The following is a 24879-nucleotide window of genomic DNA, read 5'->3' as shown; positions in this document are numbered from 1 at the left end:
CACACACACACACAGAGAGAGAGAGAGAGAGAGAGGTGTTTCATCCACTATGTAAGAGTTATGTGAAGTAAAGATGCCAAGCTGCTTAACTATAGAGATGCAATGATTTGTTATTTGAAAAGCTATATGTATTTTTAGCTAGATGATTTGAAAAGCAAACACAGTATTATATTTTAAATATAGATGGATAATAACTTTTAAGCCAGTCTTGTAATAATTTAATTTTAAGTCTTTTATTATTATTATTGCCCAGTACCTATTTTCCTGTCTCTTGCAGTTCTGGCAGTTTGTTCACAGTCTTAAACTGTGTATTTGATTATCATGTTGCTTCCTCAGATATTTGCCAGACGAATTAATCCATTATCAAAAAGAGCAATATTATATACTCATAAAACATGTGCATTGCTATTTGGACACACCCCAAATCCTATGGGCTCTTCAGACTTTTGCAACTGGAGTCCACGCAAGAACCACAAGTTTCTCTGCATTTTGCAAAAGCTCTGCATTTCTGGCCTTCCGAGGTTGTTGTTAAAAAGTTAGTTGCTTAAGAGCTAACCCTAATGGGTGTTAAAGTTGGGATGGGAGCAGTAGGGAAATCCAAGTGCTTCACATACCTAAAGCATTTGTTAGTTTTAGTGTACAACACAACCAAGAGGAAAGAGTCTTGGAGACAAGTGGGGAAAGAATTTAGATGAATGCAGTCATAGGGCAATGGTGTTCAAGAGCTATCAGAAGAGACAAGATAAAAGAGGAAGAGAGCTGTGAACATGAAGAACAAAATGGGCAACAGCGAGAAAGAATTGTTTCAAGCAAACCCGGTAAAGGCAGAATGAGGGTGAGAAGTGAAGATACATAGGCTGCTGCAGTTCAAGTACAGTGGATGCTCGGGTTGCGAATGTGATCCGCAGACGATGCACATTCGCAATCCACAGCTGCGTGTCTGCACATGCGCGGGGAGCAATTTGGTGCTTCTGCGCATTCACAAAGCGCGATTTAGTGCTTCTGCGCATGTGCGACCCCCAAAACACAGAAGTAACCCATTCTGGTACTCCCGGGTTTCGGCGGGTCCGTAACCTGAAAAAATGCAACCTGAAGTGTCTGTAACCCAAGGTATGACTGTACTTGAGTTTGTTAATTAATGGCAGAGCTGTGATTGGTGGTAGCTTTGAGGGACAAGGGAGAACTGGGAGGAGATCCTGGATGAGGAGGGTGGGCTTTTGCTTGGTTGTCCTGGCACCAGTGCAGAGGGACACGGGTGGCACTGTGGGTTAAACCACAGAGCCTAGGACTTGCTGATCAGAAGGTTGGCGGTTCGAATCCCCACGACAGGGTGAGCTCCCGTTGCTCGGTCCCTGCTCCTGCCTACCTAGCAGTTCGAAAGCACATCAAAGTGCAAGTAGATAAATAGATACCACTCTGGCGGGAAGTTAAACGGTGTTTCCGTGCGCTGCTCTGGTTCGCCAGAAGCGGCTTAGTCATGCTGGCCACATGACCCGGAAGCTGTACGTCCGCTCCCTCAGCCAATAAAGCGAGATGAGCGCCGCAACCCCAGAGTCGGCCATGACTGGACCTAATGTTCAGGGGTCCCTTTACCTTTACCTGGCACCAGTGGCGGAGGAAGGGGGTGTGGTGGGGGCAGGCCACCCCAGGTGTTACCACTGAGGGGGGTGACAAAATGCCGGGCGGCACTCACCGCGGTCTCTGGCGCATGCAGGCTGTGCACTGCCCAAACGGTCCACCCGCTGCCTCCCCTCCCCAGCAGCTGAGTGGGAGGGCAGCTGAGTGGGAGGAGGCAGGCAGACTCCCGAGGCCCCACCCTCAAGTGGCTTCCTCCACCGCTTCCAGGCCCATTTCACTATGGAAGCCTGTGCATGTCTATTCAGAAGCAAGTCCTCTCATTTTCAGGGGGGGCTAACTCCCCGGTAAATGTTCAACCTTCGATAACTACTGTAATTTTTTTTGTATATAATGCGCCCCCTATTTTGGGGGACTTCAAATTAAGAAAACGGGGGGGGGGGTGCTGTTTCGCAACTTTAACCTGTTGCAGGATCTTAGCCAGACCCAGTTCAACATAGCAGAGCATATGCAGACTTCCAGAAGCAATCAGTTGCAGGCAGGAAGGAGACGCTGCTACCAGTAACTTGGTTACTTAAAGGGGTTTATTATTTACAGCAGACTTCAAGTTACAGTGGTACCTCGAGTTACATACGCTTCAGGTTACAGACTCCGCTAACCCAGAAATAGTACCTCGGGTTAAGAACTTTGCTTCAGGATGAGAATAGAAATCGTGCTCCAGCGGCACGGTAGCAGCAGGAAGCCCCATTAGCTAAAGTGATGCTTCAGGTTAAGAACAGTTTCAGGTTAAGAACGGACCTCCAGAATGAATTTAGTACGTAACCCGAGGTACCACTGTACTATATACACGGACAGAAGCAGATCTTAACTAGCTCTCTCAACAAACTCCAAACCCTCAGAACACCATACTGACCAACAAACTATCCAGTCAGGGAAGGGGGGAATGAAGGAAATTGCTCACCCAATGAACTACGCTGCCACTCGCACACATCGCTAAAGCCACCTATTGTGCGTCCCTTCGCTGTCAGAAGCTGCCAATAGCCCGCCCTATTGACTCAGCAGCACCCAATCATCAACAGCCCTTGCCGCAGCCACCAATAACACGCCGACAAGCCGCTGAAAATCTCAGGCTCGCGACACAAACCTATCACAAGTTCCCCCAATGCACTATCCGTGTATAAGACGACCGCCATTTTTAAACATTGTTTTTTAATTTAAAAAACCCCTGCTCTTATACACAGAAAAGTACGGTAAGTGTGATTTTTCCAACCTCCTTGGAAGATAGATTGGCATGGAAATCTAAACAAATGAATTGTCTTATTTTCCCCCACCTTGCAGGAAAAATGCCACCAGTATTGGCCAGCAGAGCGCTCAGCCAGGTATCAGTACTTTGTGGTGGATCCCATGGCAGAGTACAACATGCCGCAGTACATCCTAAGGGAGTTCAAGGTCACAGATGCCAGGGTAAGTTCAGCAGAACTGCTGTAGGTCCAGTTGCCTGATACTTCAAAGTGATACATCTTTGCTTCCCCCCACCCCTCCAACCACACGTCAGCCCTCAGGGTTGTTTTCAACATTGTGCTAACTTACTGTAATCACTCAGACATCACAAGGATTTTTGCTTACACAACACAACTTTCCCTCCTCCCCCTGTGTGTCCCCCGATTTATTCTAGGGTTTTCTGCACACGCACACCCCAAGCAGTTTTTAATAATAATAATAATAAATAATTTTTATTTATACCCCGCCGTTCCCGGTTCAGAAAACCGGGCTCAGGGCGGCTAACAACAAATTTAAAACACTTAATTGATGCAACAAGAAAACAGCATAAAATATGAATAACAATAAATTCAGAATTCAAAAATCAATTTAGGGGGGAAATCCATCCAATAAACATTAGATGATCACCAGGGCTAGCTGGCTAAATTTGTCCTATTTGGGCCAGCGAGGAGATCAGGGGAGAATTAGCTGGGGAGAATTTTAGGGGAAGGGGGACAGAGGAGGGAGAAGGGTAAAGTCCAACTGAGCTAACAGTAATCCTTACAGTTTGCTTGCATACTGCCCTTGGTTTCCTGATGTACCCAGAAACCAAACTGTGCCTTGGTCCGAGACCTGCCAGCTTCCCATGGGAACAGAGGCCTTCTTGTATTTTCCATCTATATCAGGCTTCCTCAAGCTTGGCCCTCCAGATGTTTTTGACCTACAACTCCCATGATCCCTAGCTAGCAGAACCAGTGGTCAGGGATGATGGGAATTGTAGTCTCAAAACATCTGGAGGGCTGAGGTTGAGGAAGCCTGATCTATATCCACCTTGGTGATTCTATTTTCAAGCCAACAATGGATCCTATAGAACTGTGTATCTCTTGGTAATGAAAGTTACTTAAAAATAGAAGTGAACAAGTATTTCACTTTGTGCAAAAAGAGGAGGGGGAGAGCAGGTCTGGATGGTTATGTATACCCCATACATTTAAAACACATTTTTCTGCCAAAAAATCCTAGGAACTGAAGTTTACCCCTCACAGAGCTGCAATTCCCAACACCTTAACAAATTTAAGTAACAGGTAAATTACCAGTTCTATTGATTTGAGTGCGTCTATTTTACGCTCTGGGTTAAACCACAGAGCCTAGGACTTGCTGATCAGAAGGTAGGCGGTTCGAATCCCCGCAACAGGGTGAGCTCCCATTGCTTGGTCCCTGCTCCTGCCAACCTAGCAGTTCGAAATCATGTCAAAGTACAAGTAGATAAATAGGTACCACTCCGGTTCCGTGCGCTGCTCTGGTTCACCAGAGGTTGCTTAGTCATGCTGGCCACATGACCTGGAAGCTGCACGCTGGCTCCCTCGGCCAATAAAGCAAGATGAGCGCCACAACCCCAGAGCCGGCCACAACTGGACCTAATGGTCAGGGGTCCCTTTACCTTTACTTAAGTCTGGATCCAACCAATGATTTTTTTGTAATGGAGCACAGTTAACTGATCAGAAGACCAAAATGCTATTCACCTTTTCCCTTACTCAATCCGTCGTCTCCCAATACTTTTTAAAGGAATTGTCTCCACTTAAGGCTTTAAATACGTTGTTGTTTTGCAACAGCCCTTTAGGTTGTGTGAGCTGGAAGGTTAATGTGGTGTGATTTAAAAACTGCAGAGCAAATGGCATTCTTAAGGGAAGCTTGACAAGGTTTACACATTATAATTTGATTCCTGGCATAGCTTATTCCTCGGCGTTCTAATCTGTCTGCAGAGAAGAGCTACGCGGCCGTGACCCTGACGGGCTAATTTTCATTTTGCATTCCTTATCTGAACAGCTGAGTCGGAGGTTCGGTGCTGATATAAGATTAACTGTATATAAACATTTTTATAGGCCTGGCTCAAGCCATTTTCAAGCTGTGATTTGTAACACTTCACACTCGATGGCAGGATAAACCCCCTACCCGTCTCCATTTTTGGAAGCCCTGTAGCAATAACGTTGATTAGAGAAACCTAACAGAGTGTTGCGCATACAAGGGACAAAAATGCCTCTCCGTTAAAAACTCTAGCTCAGCTTCCTAAAACTCTGAGCCTTCCCTCAGCTCAAAAGGATTGCTGCTTTTTGCTGCTGCTATTAAAAGTTGGCTCAAAGAAGATATACTGTGGGGACACAGAGAATGCAGCCACATGGGAGAGTTCCTAAACCCAGCCGTTAAATCATAGGAAACTCGAGTTTGAAAGTGCAAAATCTAATATAGTAGTTGTCATTGCGCGTGCTCCAGCCAGAATTAGGCTCTTCTGCTTCCATTGTTACCAACAGGACAGACTTACAGCTGGCATTCAGGCTGAACCAGTACCATGCCTGCCTTTAACTTCAAATTGCAAAATACAACCATCCAGATATTGGCAGGCAATTACAACACAGTACACCTATATTTACCAGTTACACTAACTGGTGGTGTATTTTGGTGCTGGCATTGACCTTTAAAGCCCTAAATCATTTTGGACTTGGTTACTTGAAGTTCACCACGACGAAGGATACTGAATCCCTACCCCAACTGCTGGAAATTCTTTTGCATCCCATTCTGACTTTGGCCAGGGGGTGGGTCCCAGCAGACATTGTCCAAGAAGTTTCAAGCTTGATTCTTTTTTAAAAATAAAGCTGTGAAGGCAGATATTTGTCCTTGAGTTGAATTCTGCACATCGTATGTATATATATTTTCTAAAATAGGAGGTGCCTACCTATTTGGACCACTGGGAAATTTGGAATTTTGATGAAGCCACACGGGTGCCAGTTAAAACATGGCTGCTATGGTGGTGTGGCATACCACAAAATGTTTAAAAGAGAAGAAAAAGAGAGGCAACCACAAAATTGAGTAGGCACGTCTCCCATCAATGAGGGGGAAAGAAACAAAAAAATCAGCCACCGTCTTGATCTCTCTCTCTCTCCTCTGTTCAAAACAGAAGGGAGGAGAGGTCCAATTCTGGTATCCAATAAAATGTGGACTGTTTTAGGTGAAAATGTGTCATGTAGTTGAGGCCAAACCCATGCAGACAGGAACTGAGCATGAACAGTGTTCGAAACTCTCGTTGTTCTAGGCGCAATTTGCGACAGGGAATTTCATTAGGGAAAGCAGTTTCTGAGCTCTGAGTACAGTACTGCACCTAAGATTTCAGATTAAAACTGCAGAGTGGAAGGAAAGGGGTACCTCCCCCCCTTACTTCCAGCTACTCTCTGAAAACTGGAGAAGAGACCCTCTTAAAAATATTAGGGGGATGCGCAGGGGAAGGTGTAGAGCATGTGAAAAATGAACATAATATTTTAGCTGCAGTTCATTCATTTTTAGCTTTGTATTCTTACAAAAAAAGTGCACCTGGACATGCCATTGTTGCGCCCATAACCTAAGTTTAAGGTGCCATTTAGCTCCTAGCTTTCATGTCTCAGTTTCTAACACTGAGCATGAAGAGGAAACAGACATTTGTGTACTGTGGATTCCTGAACGGCTATTTACTGAGTGTTTTTGAGGTTGCTATAGGAGTTACTGGTAAAAGAAGTGGCACCTGTGAGCACCACATGACAGTCTATGCACAGATCTATAGGGACAAGCTGTGCACACCTATAGGAACAGGATTCCCATCTCTCAACTTATAAGAAGGAAAATCAATACTTCTCATTATGGCTGTTTTCACTCCTTTTTTGCACACATCTGGCAGCAACAATGTAATGTTGTGAGCCGTAAACAATAACCAAAGAATCTAGATTGGTGAAAGTAGCTCTGCGTTTATTCCTACCTTCCAGTTTGAATTACAGTGTAATGTATCACATAATTACTTCCCACTTTCTGCTTTGCACTTGCATCCTTTGTTAACGATCAGGGTCAACAAAATGGGACAGTTGCACACACCACTTCTATAGCATTGAAATCTGTGAGAAACACTTTCTATACTGCGCAGAACCTCTTTCAAAGGTATCTGATTTTATCTATAAAGAGATAGAAACACAGATGGTCACCTAGTTCTTAGGGCTAGACAGAGAATGGACTCAATTAACTGTTTTAATCAGACAGCTGCCCAAAGGTGTTTGTTTGCATGCAATGAAAATAGCAATACTTTGTTCTTGCTTTGCCTGTCCAGTGAAGACGTAACTAAAAAGCCTAAACTCCTTTGTAGCTGCAGAGGATACAATCTAAAGGTGTTAATATATTCTTGGCATTCCTTTAGTGACTGCCATAAATGAGCATCTCGTTAAATTTCAGAACAGACTGTTCGTCATGCCAGTAGTGTAATAGCAGAGTCGATTTCTAGGCAGTTTTTGGGCTAGCTTACTGCCATCGCACAGTCTTTTTGGTGTCAGCCTTAAATAACATGTAAGTTATTAAAGCAAGATAGAAATGTCTTTTATTGCTATTTGTTCTGGCCTTTCATGACACGCAGGGCTGGAATTTCTCAAAAGCCAGTAGGCACTAAGTTATTAACCCAAAATACCTTGAGAAGAGAGACGTATGCCATCGATCTTTTTAGTTGACAAAAATTAGTACACCGTGACGCTAAACATTTCTGCTGGCACAGTTGCTCGCAGTGAAAGTGTGACGTTGGAATGGGATTGCGATTTGTGAAGTAACTTGCTGGCATTGCAAGTTTCACAAGCTTTGCTGCATGTCCGCTTCGAGTAAATTGCTGCCATTTCCTCTTAAGTAAAAGGCACTTTCAACAAACCAAAAGCGTTCCGTGGTTCAAGAACATCTCAGCAGAATGCTACAAACTGAATAATGGCTCCGGTGTCTTTGACAATTATCCACATGACTGTAGTACTTAGCCACCGAGTGCTTTAATCAGGCAAAAGAGAAGTCTCTGCTATTTAAAATATTTGAGATGAACAAGATGAGTTATAGGTCTGCATCAGGGTAAACCAAGCCTATAATTTTTCATTGGGCTTTGCTGATTTCGGTGATTGTAAACGCCTCCTCCTCCTGCAGGCATCATTGCTGAAGGATGTACCTGTGGAATTTGACAGAAAATGAAAGCCTCCTCGAGGAATGGCATCAACTAAGTTATCATTTTGTTTGGGTTTATTATTTTAAGCAACCTATATTCACCTCCATGTCAAGGCAATCATAGCTGAATGCTTTGGTTGGGGTATAATTATTCTCCCCAACCCCCCTGCCTCCAGCTTCCAAGCTGCTGTATCGGAATTCCCATAATCATTGAGGTTATTCATTGGTTTCATTCTGCAAAAAAAAAAAAAAAAAAAAAAAAGTGCCGTTTTAAGACATTGGCATCTGGCAATAGCTTCCCGCCTCCTCCTCTCCTGTACAGTTATAGCTCACAGGCACAGTGACATGGCATCTGCTGTTCTTCTCCTACCATGGCAGGAAAGTAGAGACATTCAGGAAGTCTGAAGTATCCGGAAGGCATGAAGGTTAACAGCAATAGCTCAATTTGTGTCACTTCTATTAAATGTCGGCGCTTGCACAGATTGACAACGTGTGAAAACGAGCAAGCGCAGCAATTGTGATCAGGCCCTTCAGTGATCTCCTGCATTGTGCACATACTTATGCCAGCAATGTCAGAAACACAAAAATAGGCAGTCTGAATCTGGCACTGAGGCCTGCAAGAGTTTTGTGCTAGGTGCAAAATAGTTTATTCTCTTTATTTTCTATAATTTTTTAATTAAAATTTTCTGTTTTACGTTTTAGAATATTCATTTCAACAACCTTAAAATGTCAATGACTTCCCTTCTTCTCTTCCCATGGCTCATTTTGCATAACATAAATCCCTGCATATTTTACATAAACTAAACCATTCAGCATTCCATTATTACATCCATCAAAACTTACTTACACCGTTGAATTTATCTGAATGCTGCCAATGTTTTCAAGTGTACACAATTTCCCCCATATATATTTTCCAACCTTCTTTAAAGATATGTTCTCCCTGTTCTTTTATTCTATATGTTAGGTCCGCAAGCTGCGCATATTCCATTAATTTAGCAAAATTTAGGCCACAACTTTATTGGTTAAAGAATGTGAGCGGTATTGGCTTAGGCACTGGCATCAACAAACTATATCTGACTCCTGCCCGCCTTGCAGGAAGTCTGGTAAGAGTAAACCACCTGTAGGGGGAACCCCGCCAATGCGGATCGACTCAAGCCCCCCTGGGTTCCTGCTGGGGTCGTGGCATGGCCCTAGCCCCTCCCTGGGCTTCGGACGAGATCCACACCCCCATATTCCTTTAACGGGATACCCTTACGCATGGAGGGGCAGGTGATGGCCGCACCTCCCTCCCCCCTCACATCGCTATTCCAGTGCCTAACCACCAAACCTTACAAAGTTGTGGCGATTGCTACGAGGTAGGCGAAAGTCAAGTGACTGGTGCCAATTGTGGACTCATAATCTGGTGAACCAGGTTCGATTCCCTGCTCCTCCACATGCAGCTGCTGGGTGACCTTGGGCTAATCACACTTCTCTCTGAAGTTTCTCAGCCTCACTCACCTCACAGAGTGTAAAGGAGATTGTTAGCCACTTTGAGACTCCTTAGGGTAGTGATAAAGCAGGAGATCAAATCCAAATCCAAACTCAATTTGCCAAGTGGAAAAAGTCCTACCAGGCCCCTCAACAGCAACAACTGAAGTCCATAGCAAGGCCAGCAACCCTACCTAAAAGAGGGCGGGAGGGCGGGAGATCCGTGGTGTGGGGCTGAAAGAGGAGCTTCCAGAGTCATGCCACAGTTTAAATGGGCTCCGGCCATGCCCCCACAGCGCCCTGATTGGCCACCTGGCAAATGGTGTGGCCGGGTCACCCTCAGTTTGATGCATGATGCCTACCCCACACCACGCTGAGGCTGGACCGAGTCCTGGTGGCCCCAGCACAACCCAGTACTGGTAGGGATTAAAAAACATGAATGAGCACTTTCCAGTCCCCCTTGGCAAAAGATGCAGCCTTACAGATGGCTTTCCTATGAAAAGAGAGGGACACATTTGAAAGAGTGCTAGGGAAGAAGAATCTAGTAGCCAAGCCGGAGGCGTTTAGTTAGCTATAAAGAGAATTTGGGTTTTGTTGGCACTGCAGCCATGCCAATGCCTTCCATTGCACCAGAAAGAAGGGGAAAGTCCCACTTAACTAGCTCACAGTTTCCTTGTCCCTTAAAGACTCTGTTTTTCCAGGATTTAAATGTCAGAGAACATCTTTTCCAATGCAGGGAGCAATTTGAGCATCACTGCGGTCAGTGAAATTGCATTCTTATGTCAGTGTGGTTTTGCCAACTGCAAAACGACAAGGAAAACCAAGCCTCGTCAGCATTGTCTCAGAAGTGTTTTCACTCCTTTTGCTCATTGTGGGTTATTTTTCCCTTTGCTAGTTGGTTCCCTCCCCCCCCCCCAAAAAAAAACCTACCTTGTTTTCTGCCTTACTGTGTTGCATATCCTATATGTGTTTATTTCATTCAAGGACGGCCAGTCTCGGACGGTGAGGCAGTTCCAGTTCACCGATTGGCCTGAACAAGGAGTGCCAAAGTCGGGAGAAGGGTTTATCGATTTCATAGGCCAAGTTCATAAAACAAAAGAGCAGTTTGGGCAAGATGGGCCAATCTCGGTTCACTGTAGGTAAGTAACAATCACCCTCAGATGCCATTGAGGAGATGAAAACTGATGAAATGATTTGACAGAATGGTAATTTGGGCTGGGGGGAAGCAAATTAAGAGTGGAAGTTGTATAGTGCTGTCAGCGGCAGAGCAAGCCGATCGGGTGCCTGGGGTGGCGCACGTGCCCTGCATCCAGGAGCGGGACAAACCGGGGCAAGACACTCTGCAGGACCTCCAGTGAGTCTGCCTGCCTCCTTCCACTCAGCTGCCCTACAGCTGGGTGGGGGGAGGCAGTGGGTGGACCGTTTGGGGCAGCGCGAAGCCTGCGGGGGCCCAAGCCACCACGTCACTCCCAGAAGAGATGTGTGGCTCGCGCATGCTGTAGGCCCCGCAGTGAGTGCCACCCGGCATTTTGTCACCCCCCTCAGTGGTGACACCCGGGTAGGCCCGCCCCCACCGCACCCCTTTCCTTCACCCCTGAGTGCTGTAATCCAGGAGGTCCTGAGTTCAAATGTCACCCCATTCTCCCATCTGTTTGGGGAAGTCTCCCATCTTCCTATTTAGGGAAGTTTTTAATGTTTGATGTATTTATCGTGTTTTTAATATTCTATTGGGAGCCGCCCAGAGTGGCTGGGGAAACCCAGCCAGATGGGCAGGGTATAAATAAATTATCATCATCATCATCATTATCTACAGTATGGGGACGATAATCATACTGAACTGCTTTTCATAATAGGATTGCCCCCTCCTGCAATAAAAGCCATCCCAAAGATTTTTATGTATACTAAATGCTTTTCTAGATTGTATAAGAAAAATGAAGTAGAAGGAGCATCCATTTCTCAATTTATCCCTATGTGTTTCAGTCGTTACAGGCTACTTTCGTTAGCCATCATTACAATTTTCTACAGCAGCCAGGCCATTCCCTCAATTTGGCAGCCAGGAAGGGCTGTTTCTCTGTGGCATAAACTTGTGGTCTGCAACCAATAACACAAATATTTTAACCGAAACAAGAAAAGCTGCCCTTGCCAGATGATTCCAATCCTTTATTGCATTGATTCTTTGGACTTTGCCATATTAATGAAAATAGTTTTATCCCGCTATTGCAATTGGACTAACAAGCTTGCCTTTTTATTTGCTTGTTGGAAAGAACACGTTTGGAACAAACATTTATAAGTGTTGTGGTTTCTATTTATAATGGCCATTCTGTATTTGGTTAAAAACGAAGAATCCCTTCAAATCATTCCGCAATATCCAACACTTCATTTCCAAATCCATTTCAGCTTGTCAAATAACGATCACCTTGCAATCTACAGTTGCCGTGTAAAGATATTTATGGAGCATCGAAGGTTTGTGTGCATATGACATACTGTTTCTGCAGCTCAGCAGTCAGCCAAATTATTCACTTTTCTTTTTCCCTTCTTCAGTGCCGGTGTTGGAAGGACCGGAGTGTTCATAACCCTGAGCATTGTGTTGGAAAGAATGAGATACGAAGGTGTTGTAGATATCTTCCAGACTGTCAAAATGTTAAGGACGCAACGGCCAGCCATGGTACAGACAGAGGTAAGAATAACTTGTCATTCTTCCACTTATTCTACATATATATATATATATATATATATATATATATATATATACACACACACACACACACACACACACACACACACACAGTGGTACCTTGGTTTAAGAACAGCTTATTTTTTGAACAACTTGGATTAAGAACACTGCAAACCTGGAAGTAGGTGTTTTGTTTGTGAAATTTGCCTTGGAAGCAGAACATGTTCTGCTTCCTGTTGAGTGCGTTCCATTTGTAAATTGAGTCCCCCGCTGCTATGGGAAAGCACACCTTGGTTTAAGAACGGACTTCCAGAACGGATTAAGTTCGTAAACCAAGCTACCACTGTATAGGGGGGCTGGGATAACTCAAAGTTGTGTGTTTGAGCCCCTGCATTGCAAAGGGTTGGACTAGATGACCCTCAACTCTACAGTTCTATGATTCTAGGATACACAGACAAACACATTGGTAGCTATAGAATAAGTGAAATAATGAGAAATGGTCAAAACCATGTTTTCTTTCTTTGTTTGTTGTTGGCTGCACTTTACTATCCCTTAACTTTCATTGAACTGAATGTTGTTTGTGGCAGAGTGAAGCTTTGCCACAAATGGTGGGGCATCAGGCAGGAAGTGCAGTGGGGAGAAAGATGTGCTATACCTTGTAGCATGCTCTCCCCAGGAAAGCTCACCTGTCCCCATCATTACATATATTCAGGTGCCAGGCAAAAATATTCCTTTTAACCAAGCCTTTGGTTATAACTATCCAGGGTGTTTTTTCATGGGTGGGCTGTTTTAATCTAGTAGGAACATTTATTTTTATTTTTTGCTGGTTTTAATATGTTTGTTTGTTTTTCTTCAAATGTTGTAAGTCCCTTTGAGTTGCCATGGCAGAAAAGCCTAATCAATTGAACGAATAATTATTAGAAAGAATGAATTGCTTTCCACACAAGCATCTCAAGGCGATGTACAGTAAAAATAGCAAAAGAAGAAGTTAAAAACACAAAAAGATGTGTACACACACACAAAATTGACATCCATTGCAGAGACCCATTCATCCAGCTGGAAATGCATTTGCTTGCAGTCCAGTGACTGGTTGTAGTAGCAGAAGGGAAGATTGTTGGTTGTTTTTCTGTGTGTGAGAAAGAGAGAGAGTTTTAAAAAAATAAAATAAAAAATATCCTCTTGATATTCTCTTACTGCTCTCCCATAAGCTTCCCCATTTATTCAGCCCCTGATAAAAAGCCATTGCCAGCTCCTCTCCCTTTCTCAGCCACAGAAAGAGAGAAAGAATGGAACGGACAATCAAATGTCCTGCCAAGCAGCTATTACCTTTCTTCAGGAGAACTCATTTGACCCTGGAACTGGAGCTGGAAAAGAGGGAGTGAGAGGAGGAACCTGGAGGACACTCTGTTTGTGGAAGAGAGTGTGCATATGTTCTCTGGGTTCAGCTCTGGCACTGAAAATAAGATTGCGTGTCGAGGTCCCCAAGCCACCCCGAAATAAATCACAATTCACACAGAATTTTTGTTTAAGGTTTTTGGCATAATTTTGGCCACAACTTTATTAAAATACATAAATGTGAGTGGTTGCTTAGGCATTGGTTACGACTATCTGTCCCCGCCCCGGGACAGAACTGACTTTCGGATTCCAGCTAAAGCCAGTAAGAGAAAACAATATTGGGGATAAAATGGAGCTGGGCACCAAACCCTCATCTCTCCCTGCATGCTCCCAGGGGCTCGCGCGGCCCAAGCCCCACGCCAAGGATTTGGACAAAAGCATGGTGAGCCCCTGGATACCTTTGCAGCAGCAGCATTGGAGGGGCAGGCACAGCCAATCCTTACCCCTCCACCAACCAATTTTTAACCAATGTCTAACCGCAACTTACAAGTTGTGATGATTTGCTACGCAGTAGGCAAAAACCAAATGGCACCAGCCAATCTGCCAAATGGACAAAATTCCTACCAGGCCCCTGCCCCAAAAGCAGATGACCCCATGACAGGCATAGCAAGGGCAAACACAAGAGCCCTAAATTAGGGAGGGTGGACAGGTGATCCGGTGCACACAGTGAAAGAGAACGCTCAATGCTGCATGCCCTGTATATAAAACCTTTGGTCCATCCCACAAATTGGCAACGTCAAAATTTCCCCAGTAACCCAAACAGCCCAATCACTGCCAATGGGCATCTAAACGATTCCATCCAGCAGCAGAGGAGTAGCCTGTCAGACCCCACCACAACACGTGCTCTCCATGAAGGAGAACACGCTTTGCTGGACAGAGCCCCACAAGTATAACCTTGGGTGGGAAGAGGAGCCTGCCAGTACCGGTAAAGGGGATGAAGGAAGACGGTTGTGGAAAATGATGCACTTTGCAAGACAATTGTTAGAAAGAGGATGGGAAGGAAATCTGGTAAAATCCAATTTTAGAGGGCAAAAGCATTGAGATTGGTGCTGTTCAAGGTCTGCGCAGATTAGCTGGGAATGCAAACAGCTGCAAACACACAGTAAAGTCCAGTGTGGGCAAGCACACAGTGCCGGATTTACGTATAAGCTAGACAAGCTATAGCTTAGGGCCCACTCTGTTGGAGGCCCTCAAAAAAATTAAAGGGAAAAAAACTGGATGTACATTTCCAAAATATAAGATAAAAAACAAATAAAATAAAACCTACATACAGCAACAGTGTTTTGAGTTGTGTGGGCTCCTGTGATGTAAGTCATGGGCCCACCTGCTAGCCTGTTCCCTAAAATATCACTGGTTTGCTCATTTCTATATATAGGGTGCCTACATTCTGCATGGACTGGTTATTTTGTTATGTGCAAATGGCTTTAGATACCTATTAGGTCCATAAATTACCATATAGCATATATTGGCGCTGTGGGTTAAACCACAGAGCCTAGGACTTGCCGATCAGAAGGTCGGCAGTTCGAATCCCCGTGACGGGCTGAGCTCCCCTGCTCCTGCCAACCTAGCAGTTTGAAAGCACGTCAAAGTGCAAGTAGATAAATAGGTACCGCTCCGGCGGGAAGGTAATCGGCGTTTCTGTGCGCTGCTCTGGTTCGCCAGAAGTGGCTTAGTCATGCTGGCCACATGACCCAGAAGCTGTACACCGGCTCCCTCAGCCAATAAAGCGAGATGAGTGCCGCAACCCCAGATTCGGCCATGACTGGACCTAATGGTTGGGGGTCCCTTTACCTTTACCTATATATTCAACACACGCAAAAACAGTAGGAATTTGTTGTTGTCAAAGGACAGCTGGACATATAAAGGGCCCCATTACCTTCAGTAGCTGAGGGCCTCATCAAACCTAAATCCGGCCCTGGCAAGCACACCAGAGAGAAAAGGGGGTGAAAAGGAAACAGACCATTTCCCAGGGACGAGAGGAGTTCTGACAATGCAGGATGGATGGATTTGGGAGTCTGTGGGCCAGGTGTGAGCACAGGATGTTGGGTTTTAAACATTGATTAGGACATAGCTCCTAAATCTTTGACTGCAGGCTTGTAGTCCAACACTACAGTTTTAGCAACTTTTAAAACAAAGTTATTTAGAATGGAATTGGGCCATTCCCCCCTATCACTGATCCTAATAACTCAGACAACATTGAAGAGTAAAACCCATTTATTTTCTATTACTAGTATTATTGCAGATGAAAAATGTCTTTATGTCCCATTAGTTCCTAGAAACAAATACTTACCCACACATATAAAATAAAATTTGCAAGTTTGCATTTTGGTGATTTGATGTTCCTTCTCTTAAACTGTTTATTAGAAAAGAATTTTATTATTCTTTTGCTTTGCCTCATTATGGATATTCTTTGACCTTCATATATAAAAAACTTGTGAAGCAGTTATGTACCACAACATTCAGCACAGCTCCTAGCAAGCATTGGAATAAAATACACATTTAAGACAGACCTTAGGCCTGATTTGCACGTTTTCCAAAGCAACATGGATATATTAACCCCATAGCAAAGCAGTCCTGGTATTACAGTGTGCAAGAAATTATTGCTCCTACTCTTTGAACCAGGCATAGGCAAACTAGCTAACAGGACCAGTGGTCAGGGATGATGGGAGTTGTAGTCCCAAAACATCTGGAGAGATGAGTTTGCCTATGCCTGCTTTAAACCTTTGTTAGATTTACTGTGGATTTTTATTTTTTTGGGAGGAGCTTGCATTCCAAGAATTGCTCTTGATGCACGAGGAGTTATTGCTCCCCACTTCCATGGGGACAGAAACTGGTACATGAGGTTTCTTCTAAGCACTTAAGTAGCAATAATTGATTTAGGAAACAGTAGCAATTTATTAAATGCACTTATTGCCCTCCCTGCACTAAAATACCCTGGGTGGATTAAATAATCATAAAGTAATATAATACAAGGGACGCGGGTGGCGCTGTGGGTTAAACCACAGACCCTAGGACTTGCCGATCAGAAGGTCAGCGGTTCGAATCCCCGCGACGGGGTGAGCTCCCGTTGCTCGGTCCCAGCTCCTGCCAACCTAGCAGTTCGAAAGCATGTCAAAGTGCAAGTAGATAAATAGGTACCGCTCCGGCGGGAAGGTAAACGGCATTTCCGTGCACTGCTCTGGTTCGCCAGAAGCAGCTTAGTCATGCTGGCCACATGACCCAGAAGCTGTATGCCGGCTCCCTCGGCCAATAAAGTGAGATGAGCGCCGCAACCCCAGAGTCAGTCACGACTGGACCTAATGGTCAGGGGTCCCTTTACCTTTACTAATATAATACAATATCAAACAAATACAATGACAGCACAACCAGTAAAATCAGTAACAGTAGGATGAACAGTCACCATATTTCTGAAAGCTGGGGCAAAAAGTTGCACCTCTGCATATCTTCTGGATATATGCCCAAAGTTGGGGCTAGATGGACAACTGAAAGCAAGGAATTCCAAAGTCCAGGGTCCACAGAAGAGAAGGTCATCTCACATGCCACCAGTCTGTTGCAAAGAATCCAGAATTACCAAGACATCTCTGGCAAAGCCATACAGGCTTGGAACTAAAGACAGTTAAGAATCTTATTTGCAGAAAACAAAAGTTCTTGAGCTTCCTGGTGTTTTGCTCATTTTCTCTTGTCCATACAAGCCACAACAGAAATTGTAGAAATATTATTGTACAGGTAAAATTATTATTATTATTATTATTATTATTATTATTATTATTATTATTAATACCCTGCCCATCTGGCTGGGTTTCCCCAGCCACTCTGGGTGGCTTCCAACAAAATATTAAAATACAGTAATGCATCAAACATTAAAAGCTTCCCTAAACAGGGCTGCCTTCAGATGTCTTCTAAAAGTCTGGTAGTTGTTGTTCTCTTTGACATCTGGTGGGAGGGCATTCCACAGGGCGGGTGCCACTACCGAGAAGGCCCTCTGCCTGGTACACATCCCAAGGATCCCAGGCTTGCCAGGGAAGCACAGCTGGTGCCAAAGCCTGGTTAAGGTGTGGGTGTTCTGCTTAGTATATGTGTAGAAGTTACATGAAACCATGGTTGCAGCTGGCAAGGTAAAGGAGCAAAGAACTTCTCCTAGAAGGGAAAGCAGCACAGCTCACAACCGTCTCCAGTTCTGTTCACCATTCAAGGGTAAGAAATTGGCGGTGTTGTAACCAGAAAGCAGCAAATGGATTTATCTTAACTTCTCTTTTTCTCTTTCCCCCCCAAGGATCAATATCAGTTCTGCTATCGAGCCGCACTAGAATACCTGGGCAGCTTTGATCACTATGCAACGTAAAACAAAATCCCTGACCATCCTGGATTTTTAACTGCAGGCCCTTTAAGATCCAGAGAGCCTCTTCTGAGCCATACGGTGTGCTTGAGAAGTACTTCTTAACTCCTAACTAAAGACCAATTAGTGGGGAAATATTAAAAGGAAAACAAACAAAAAAACTGTTCCAGGTGGACCAACAATTCACAGTTCAATAAACCTTACCAGAAACATAATAAAAGAATCCAGACTGGTTGAGGCATCTGAAGGATTTCATTTTACAGATACCTCAAGGATTCAGCTTTGGTTGAAGTTAAAGGGAAGAGCAAATTCTGCAAAGAACCACCATCTTGTTCAGGATTGCATGATAGTTAACAACGTGGAACTTGGGAGTCCTGCAATTCGGTGCGAGATGTTTGTCAAAGGGCCAGTACCTGGCTGCTCTGAGAAAAGACGAACTCTTTGCTTCAGCATCTCCCCTTCCTACCATATTGCTCATAAATAACACTTTGGGGGGTGGGAGGGGAAAGGGCGAATGTTTAAAAAGAAAGTCCTTGATTTAGTTTTTTAGTATTGTAAAGATACTGCTGACCTGTGCTTCATTTTTAACTGTGTAAACTTTTTTCCTTTTTTTAATTTTAAACAAAAAGTTTATCATTCAATGAAGTGAATTTGGAGGGGAAAAAGTTGCATAACTGTTCATTATTTTTTTTGTTTGTTTCAGAATTGTAGATTTTTTTATGCTGTAGAACTGTTACCTGTAATATCTCGCTGTAGAAATGTTAAATAATTTGAAAATTTGCACATTTTTGTGCAACCCTATATTTATCTCCAGGACCACATTCTCATTTAGATAATTGCTTTTACATTTTGATTTTTTATTATTATTATTAAAAAAAATATGAAATATAAATCAGTTAATATACATATGGAAGGTTTTGTTTTTTGTTTCTTTTGGAATCAACAGGGAAGCGCAAAGTATAAAGCTGCTATTAACACACACACACCTTTCTCTTTATATCTATAAATATATGTATATCTCTATTATTGTCTCTCTATCAATCTACAATTATGCACGTAGATAGATAGACAGAAATGCATATATCGCATATCAGTTCTTCCATGACTTGGATTTATTGAAGCAGTGGAGGAAGGGATGAGAATACAAAATGCTACATTCAGTCCATACAATATTTCTGAACATGTCTGCATCTCATTGTTTTGCTTTGAGGGCTTTTGTTTCGTTGTCTGTTTTCCAGGGGAAATGAGGAATGCACATCAGTGATACTTGAAACTCAGTCCTACCCCCAAAAAAAAGAAAAGAAAGAAAAAGGGAAAAAAGGATGGAAATCATATGTACACGCATCTCACACATACAAAAACACCTTAGTGTAACACCTTAGTGCAATAAACAAACCATACTAAATATAGGAAGTGTGCATGTGGGAAAGGTCAGTGCATATTCCCTTAGGAGGGGAGAATGTTGTAATATAATAGTTGTCAAGATGTTTTAAAAATGTATTCACTTGTATAATTGTCTATAGTATACGGTAGGACATGTGCATTGACGATGTATAATGGGGCAAAGCCAAACTCATGTTGCTCTGTTGAATCAGAACTCTTTTTGTGGCGTACAGCATTAATGGAAAATGCTGGGGTTTTTTTAATTTTAATTTTTACATTTAGAGTGCCTTATATTTGATGCCTATTTTGATAGCATTTCTTCGAGTTTTGTTCCGTCTGTATTTGCATTAGTTGAACTCACATTTCTCTGTGTCACCCTTCCCCCAACCCCCTTTCTTCGATTAAAAAGCATTAGCTTTTCAACACATGTACAAAGAGGTCTTTTAAGAATATGCATTCCTGGTGTTAAATATTAATCCATGTTTATCCCAAGCAGTTGGGTAGTCAGGGGCTGTTTATCCGGGTGCGAGTCCTCCCAGTCTGCTTTCGTAACCATTGCATTGGTTATCAGAAGCCAGGAGCACCGTGCTGAAAAGAGAAGGTAGATACCCCTTAATAGACATCGGAGCAGCGATTAGGATGGGTCTTGATTCATATCCATGCACACAAATTTTCACTTGGAGGCCAAAGCATGTTCACTTTACTCAGGCTAAAAGGCCTCCTGAAATAAGCTGGGTCAGGCAAGCGGACAGAGGGCGTAAATGTGAGGAAGATTATATGTGACCCCCTCATTGTGGATGGTACAAAACATTTCGAGGCACTATAATGGAAGCCATTTGCTCTTGCATTGGTCTAGGTTCAGCCTAGCACCATGTTGGAACATAAATATCAAAAGAATTATTTTAAATGTGGTTTAAAAAAAAATATAGGATCACCAAGGAAGTGATTAGTTGATCTTTCTCTCTTTTTCCATGTTTCCCATCGCTACCAGAAATAAATATATTAAAAGACCAAACACTAGCAAGCATTCTATTTGAGCACTTTTATATATAAAAATGCAAAAATGGGGGAAAAAATTAAACATATATATGTATAATAATAATAATAATAATAAAGTATTATAGAAGGCTACCTCAGAATGAGATTCTCTAACTTACATCAGAATCAGAGAAGAATGTGCACTATATGTTTCCTTTTGTTTTGTTTTTTATTTGTTTCTGTCGAAATAGTATTTTTTAAAGTGCCAGATTATGCAGTGAACTCATGCTTTTAGCCAAAAGTACCCGTTTTCAGACACTCACAGTGGGAAAAAATGCTACATTTTAGAAGCATAGAGGAAAGGCATGTCTGCACAGGAACTTTCTGTGTTCTGGACTTGTAAGCGCAAGATTGGAAGTGCGTGACAAAATGCCGACGACGATGACCCCATTTTGCATGGGGTTCAAGTGTGACCTTGCTCTGTATAGAAATCTGCGGTGGTCACTGCAGACTGCGCATAGGGGGTCATGTGGCTTGTGAGGTCAGGATGTACACGGAAGAGCATAAAAAAAAAAATCCATGTGCAGACATACACTAGGCAGGCCAATTGCTCATGAAAACAATTGGCCTTTTTTCTGCAAAAAACAAAAACAAAAATCATTTGATTTATTCAAGAAAAGCGTTGTATGAAATCACTAGTGAGTGAGGGGTGAACGTTTTCACGTGACAAGAAGAGGAAGAAATAGCCGCACATATTCCCGTCAAAACTGCTATTCAGGAGTTGCTTCTAATGAGCAACTCTCTCCGAATCATTGATGTGCATTCCATTTTCTGTATCTTTGCTGTGCAGTGATTTCTCTCTCTCTCTTTCTCTCTTTAATTAGTAGGTGTCATTATCTGCCATTTACCAAGCTCAGAATTCGGTTTCATCAGCATAACCAGTACGGTGCTATTATTTACCTATGTATGTGTAGTTATGTATAATTTTGTAATTAGTTAACAATGGAGAAATACGCAAAATATATAAAAAATTATTTGTACAGAACTTTTATTTTAGCTCCTTTTTTTAATAAAAAAGAAAGAAAAAAAAACCTGGTTTGCATGGTTAGACGTTGGCAAGGATGGCTGGGGGAAGGAAGGGGTTACTCTAGGGAGATTTGCACTTTCTATACCTTTGTACTATGCACTGCCCTATTGATTCTACACCCAATAGTATTATTACTTGAACCCATCTGTAAGGAAAACTGCTTATGAAAATCCACTTGTGTGTATGTAAATAACACAAAACATGTTTAAAGGGGGGGAGGGCATTTGCAGGGGCAACAACAAGATGCAAGTTCCCTCCTCCTTATAATTTTATTTTCTCCCCCGCTCCTCTTATGGTTTTGTGATCTCTCTTTTCATTTTCGTTTTTGAGTGCCCTGATACTCCCAACAGAATATCAGAAGGCTGCAGCTCCCGTCATCCATCTTGTTACGTGGCTTTGCCATTCAAGCTTGGAGTGTCTTTACAAAGATAATACAAGTTGTGTTCTTTGCTCTCGTTTTGGATGCCTAGACTGAAAACAAAAACAAAAAAAAATCAAAATAAAAAAATTACCTTGTAAAATGGCTTGTTAAAAAAAATACAATTACCTCTAATTAGTAGTACGCGTAAATGTTTTACAGAATGAAAGGCGTGCTTTTTATTTTCTTACTTCGTTACATTGGTGGCGAAAGAAAGTCTGTATGAAAATCAGTTATTTGCTGACACAAGTTCCATTTGTTACAAAAGAATTCTAATAAAAATGTCAGTGTTATGCAGCCCTGGTTGTCTTTTCTTAAGCCTTGCTTTCTGAAATAACAATAAAACATTTCTTTTTAGCCTTTTAAGTCTCTCCTTCTGTCAAATGGGGGGAGGAGGGATCCCACACCAGGACCATACTGGTTGGACTAGCAAACTGAGTGTGTTTGTGTGTATAATTGTTTTGAAAACGGCTAGAGGTCAGTGCTGGATCTCTTCCCCTCTGTGCTGAATCCTGCATTCAATCTCCAAACAGGACAGGTAAAGGCTCCTTGCCCAAAAATGAAGACGCAGTGACACGGGATTTTAGTTTAAGTTACTGGGCAAAATTTAGGCCACAACTTTATAGAATACAGAATGTGAGTGGTATTGCTTAGGCATTGGAATCAACCAAACTATATCAGACTCCCACCCGCATCACGGGGAATCTGATAAAAGGGTGAAACACTGCCAGAGGGAGCCCTGCCGATGCGAACCGGCTCAAGCTCACCCCTGGTGCCCCCGTGGGGTCCTGGTATGGCCCTAGCCCCTACCATGGGGTTTTGGACAAGACCCAGGCCCGCCCCGGAATCCTTTAATGGAATATCCTTGAGCTTGGAGCCGTACCTTCCCTCCCCACACATTGCTGATCCAATGCCTAACCGCCAAACCTTACAAAGTTGTGATGATTGCTACGCGGTAGGCGAAAAGCAAATGGCTCTGCCAATCTGCCAGATGGAAAAATTCCTACCAGGCCCCCATTGCAAAACAGGAGACCAACGATGTCCATAGCAAGGCCAACACACCAGATAAAGGGGGCAGGTGGGTGGGTGATCCGCTGCGCGAAGGCAAAGAGGTCCAGCAAACATCACGCAGGGATTAAATAATGTTTTGCGGCCACCCCCCAAGCCAAGCCATTGGCTTTAGGGACCACATGACCGTGAAATGACCAACCAGAGTGGAGCAGGGCATAGCTTTACCCACACTAGGACGTGGGAGATGCCTGGGGGCCCAAGCGCAATGCGTACCCTCCTTGAAGAGGATCCGATTAACTAGATGTCTTAAACGTCATTTATTTATTTATTTGTCGATTTTTTAATTCAGTTTTACACTACACATTTAAATTCAGACATTAGACATAATCATTAACATTTAGGAATACTTGAATCCTTAGACTTCCCTCCACCCTTCCATGGTTTCCATTTTCAATCTTTTTCAGCTGCATCGTAGAGTTTCTCTATTTTTCTTAAAACAATCCATTTTTACCTTAGTTTATATAGTACATTACAAGCATTACTGAAATCCTGCCCAAGTTTTTAGTTGTTTACAGTATTCTCTTAGATAATTTGTAATTTTCTCCCATTCCTTATTAAAAGTTTCTCTCTTCCTGGTTTCTGATTTTCCCCAGTCCTTTTCACCATTTTGGCGTAGTCCATCATCTTCATCAGCCATTCATCTCTGGTCAGAATAGATGTCTTAACGTCTTAAAATGTATATTTGTGATAAATGAAGGAAGCTGACAGAGAGAAGAGGAAGGGTCCTGCTTGAGAGAAAGGTCAGAGTGGGAGACACAGGAAGGGGGAACTTTCCCAGGTGGGAGGTGGGAAGATTCAACTCTGTATGTGTGAAGATTAAGATAAAATGGTGGCCGAGGAATACAGAGATGTATTGATAATTTGTGTTTTATGAGGATCATATGAGGATTGTTATTAATGTATCTTTATTTTTCTGTGTAGTTTTTTCTGTTTGATATATATCAGATATGTACAACCAGTCAACCAGTAGGTAGATTCCCGGATGATCCTAGTCGATCGTGGGATTCTTATCGATTGCGGGATTAAAGAAATGGGTTAATGAATGTGTCCCTTCCCCCTCGCTCTGTTCCTCTCACCACAATTAAAGACCAATGGGAACACGACATAGGATACGAAATAAACTCCACAGCTGCTATCTCTTGCAGGAAATTCAGGAGAAAACATGACTGCCTGCTTCTCAATCAAAAACATAGGGAGGGAGAATGCAAATGTACTGCATTGTTCTGTCCTGAGCGAATAAACATTGTGGTGTTTGTTCTGTCTTGAGTGGATAAACATTGTGCTGTTTACTTCACAGCTGTACCAAATAGCTGAGTTAACTTTTCATACAAAATTAAGGGTTTGACACCAAACTCAACAGGGCACTTGTATCATCATCAACAACAACTATCGCCCAACTACTCAGAAACCAGGGGCGCTGATTGCCATTCACCTGGTACAGATATCCCACCCTTTTCAGGTATTGCAACACTCCTTTTGTTCACTCAGGAGGGTTGCTAAAAATGCATGAAAATGATTCCCAGTGCACTAAACATTCTGACTATGTTTCGTCATTAAGAGTGCTGGAATTTTATTTTGGTATGTAGAATTCATTGATCTCGAGCAATAGTGTGGTTTTCTAAAAATGAAAAAAGTTTCAAACATTGTCTATTAAGATCCCACTCAAGCCTGCATTCCCCTGCCCAGCAAAGGCTAAACTGTGCCTCCCGTCTCTCTCGCAATGGCCAATGCTAGCAATTGACAGAAGCACACTCAATGTCTAATAGCATTGACTGAAGATGCGCGATCAGATCTCTGCTGTCTGGCTTTCGCAGATGAGCCCAATAACACCCTGCAAATGGGGCGGTGTAATGAACGGTGATCGTTTTGCATCAGGCCTGTAAACAGGATGCTTTTAAAACTCTCCGTGCTGCCCGCTTGAATGTATGCAACTGGCTTGTGTCAGCAGAATATAATTTTAAAAGCCCTTCCATTAATACAGTCATACCTCATGTTACGTTTGCTTCATGTTACGTTCTTTCAGGTTACGTCCCAGG

At 43.0% G+C, this 24879-nt stretch overlaps 1 protein-coding gene across 27 annotated transcripts in view; it reads left to right on the top strand.

Annotated features, from left to right (window-relative positions):
- PTPRD (protein tyrosine phosphatase receptor type D) overlaps positions 1-22069 on the top strand; it is a 722358-nt gene extending 700289 nt beyond the window's left edge. For all 27 annotated transcript variants that reach the window (XM_080987670.1, XM_080987673.1, XM_080987664.1 and 24 more), the window contains 4 exons: positions 2914-3039; positions 10486-10640; positions 12043-12178; positions 17844-22069. In XM_080987670.1, the coding sequence (XP_080843796.1) occupies positions 2914-3039; positions 10486-10640; positions 12043-12178; positions 17844-17912 (486 nt within the window). In that variant the 3' untranslated portion in view covers positions 17913-22069. The remainder of the gene's footprint in view (positions 1-2913; positions 3040-10485; positions 10641-12042; positions 12179-17843) is intronic.
- Positions 22070-24879: the final 2810 nt, after the last annotated feature.

The sequence above is a fragment of the Podarcis pityusensis genome (genome assembly GCF_964106645.2).
Source record: "Podarcis pityusensis genome assembly, chromosome: 17".
NCBI classification, from domain to species: domain Eukaryota; kingdom Metazoa; phylum Chordata; class Lepidosauria; order Squamata; family Lacertidae; genus Podarcis; species Podarcis pityusensis.
Note: the sequence above shows the minus strand (reverse complement) of the source record. Positions and strands in the feature narration are given on the sequence as shown.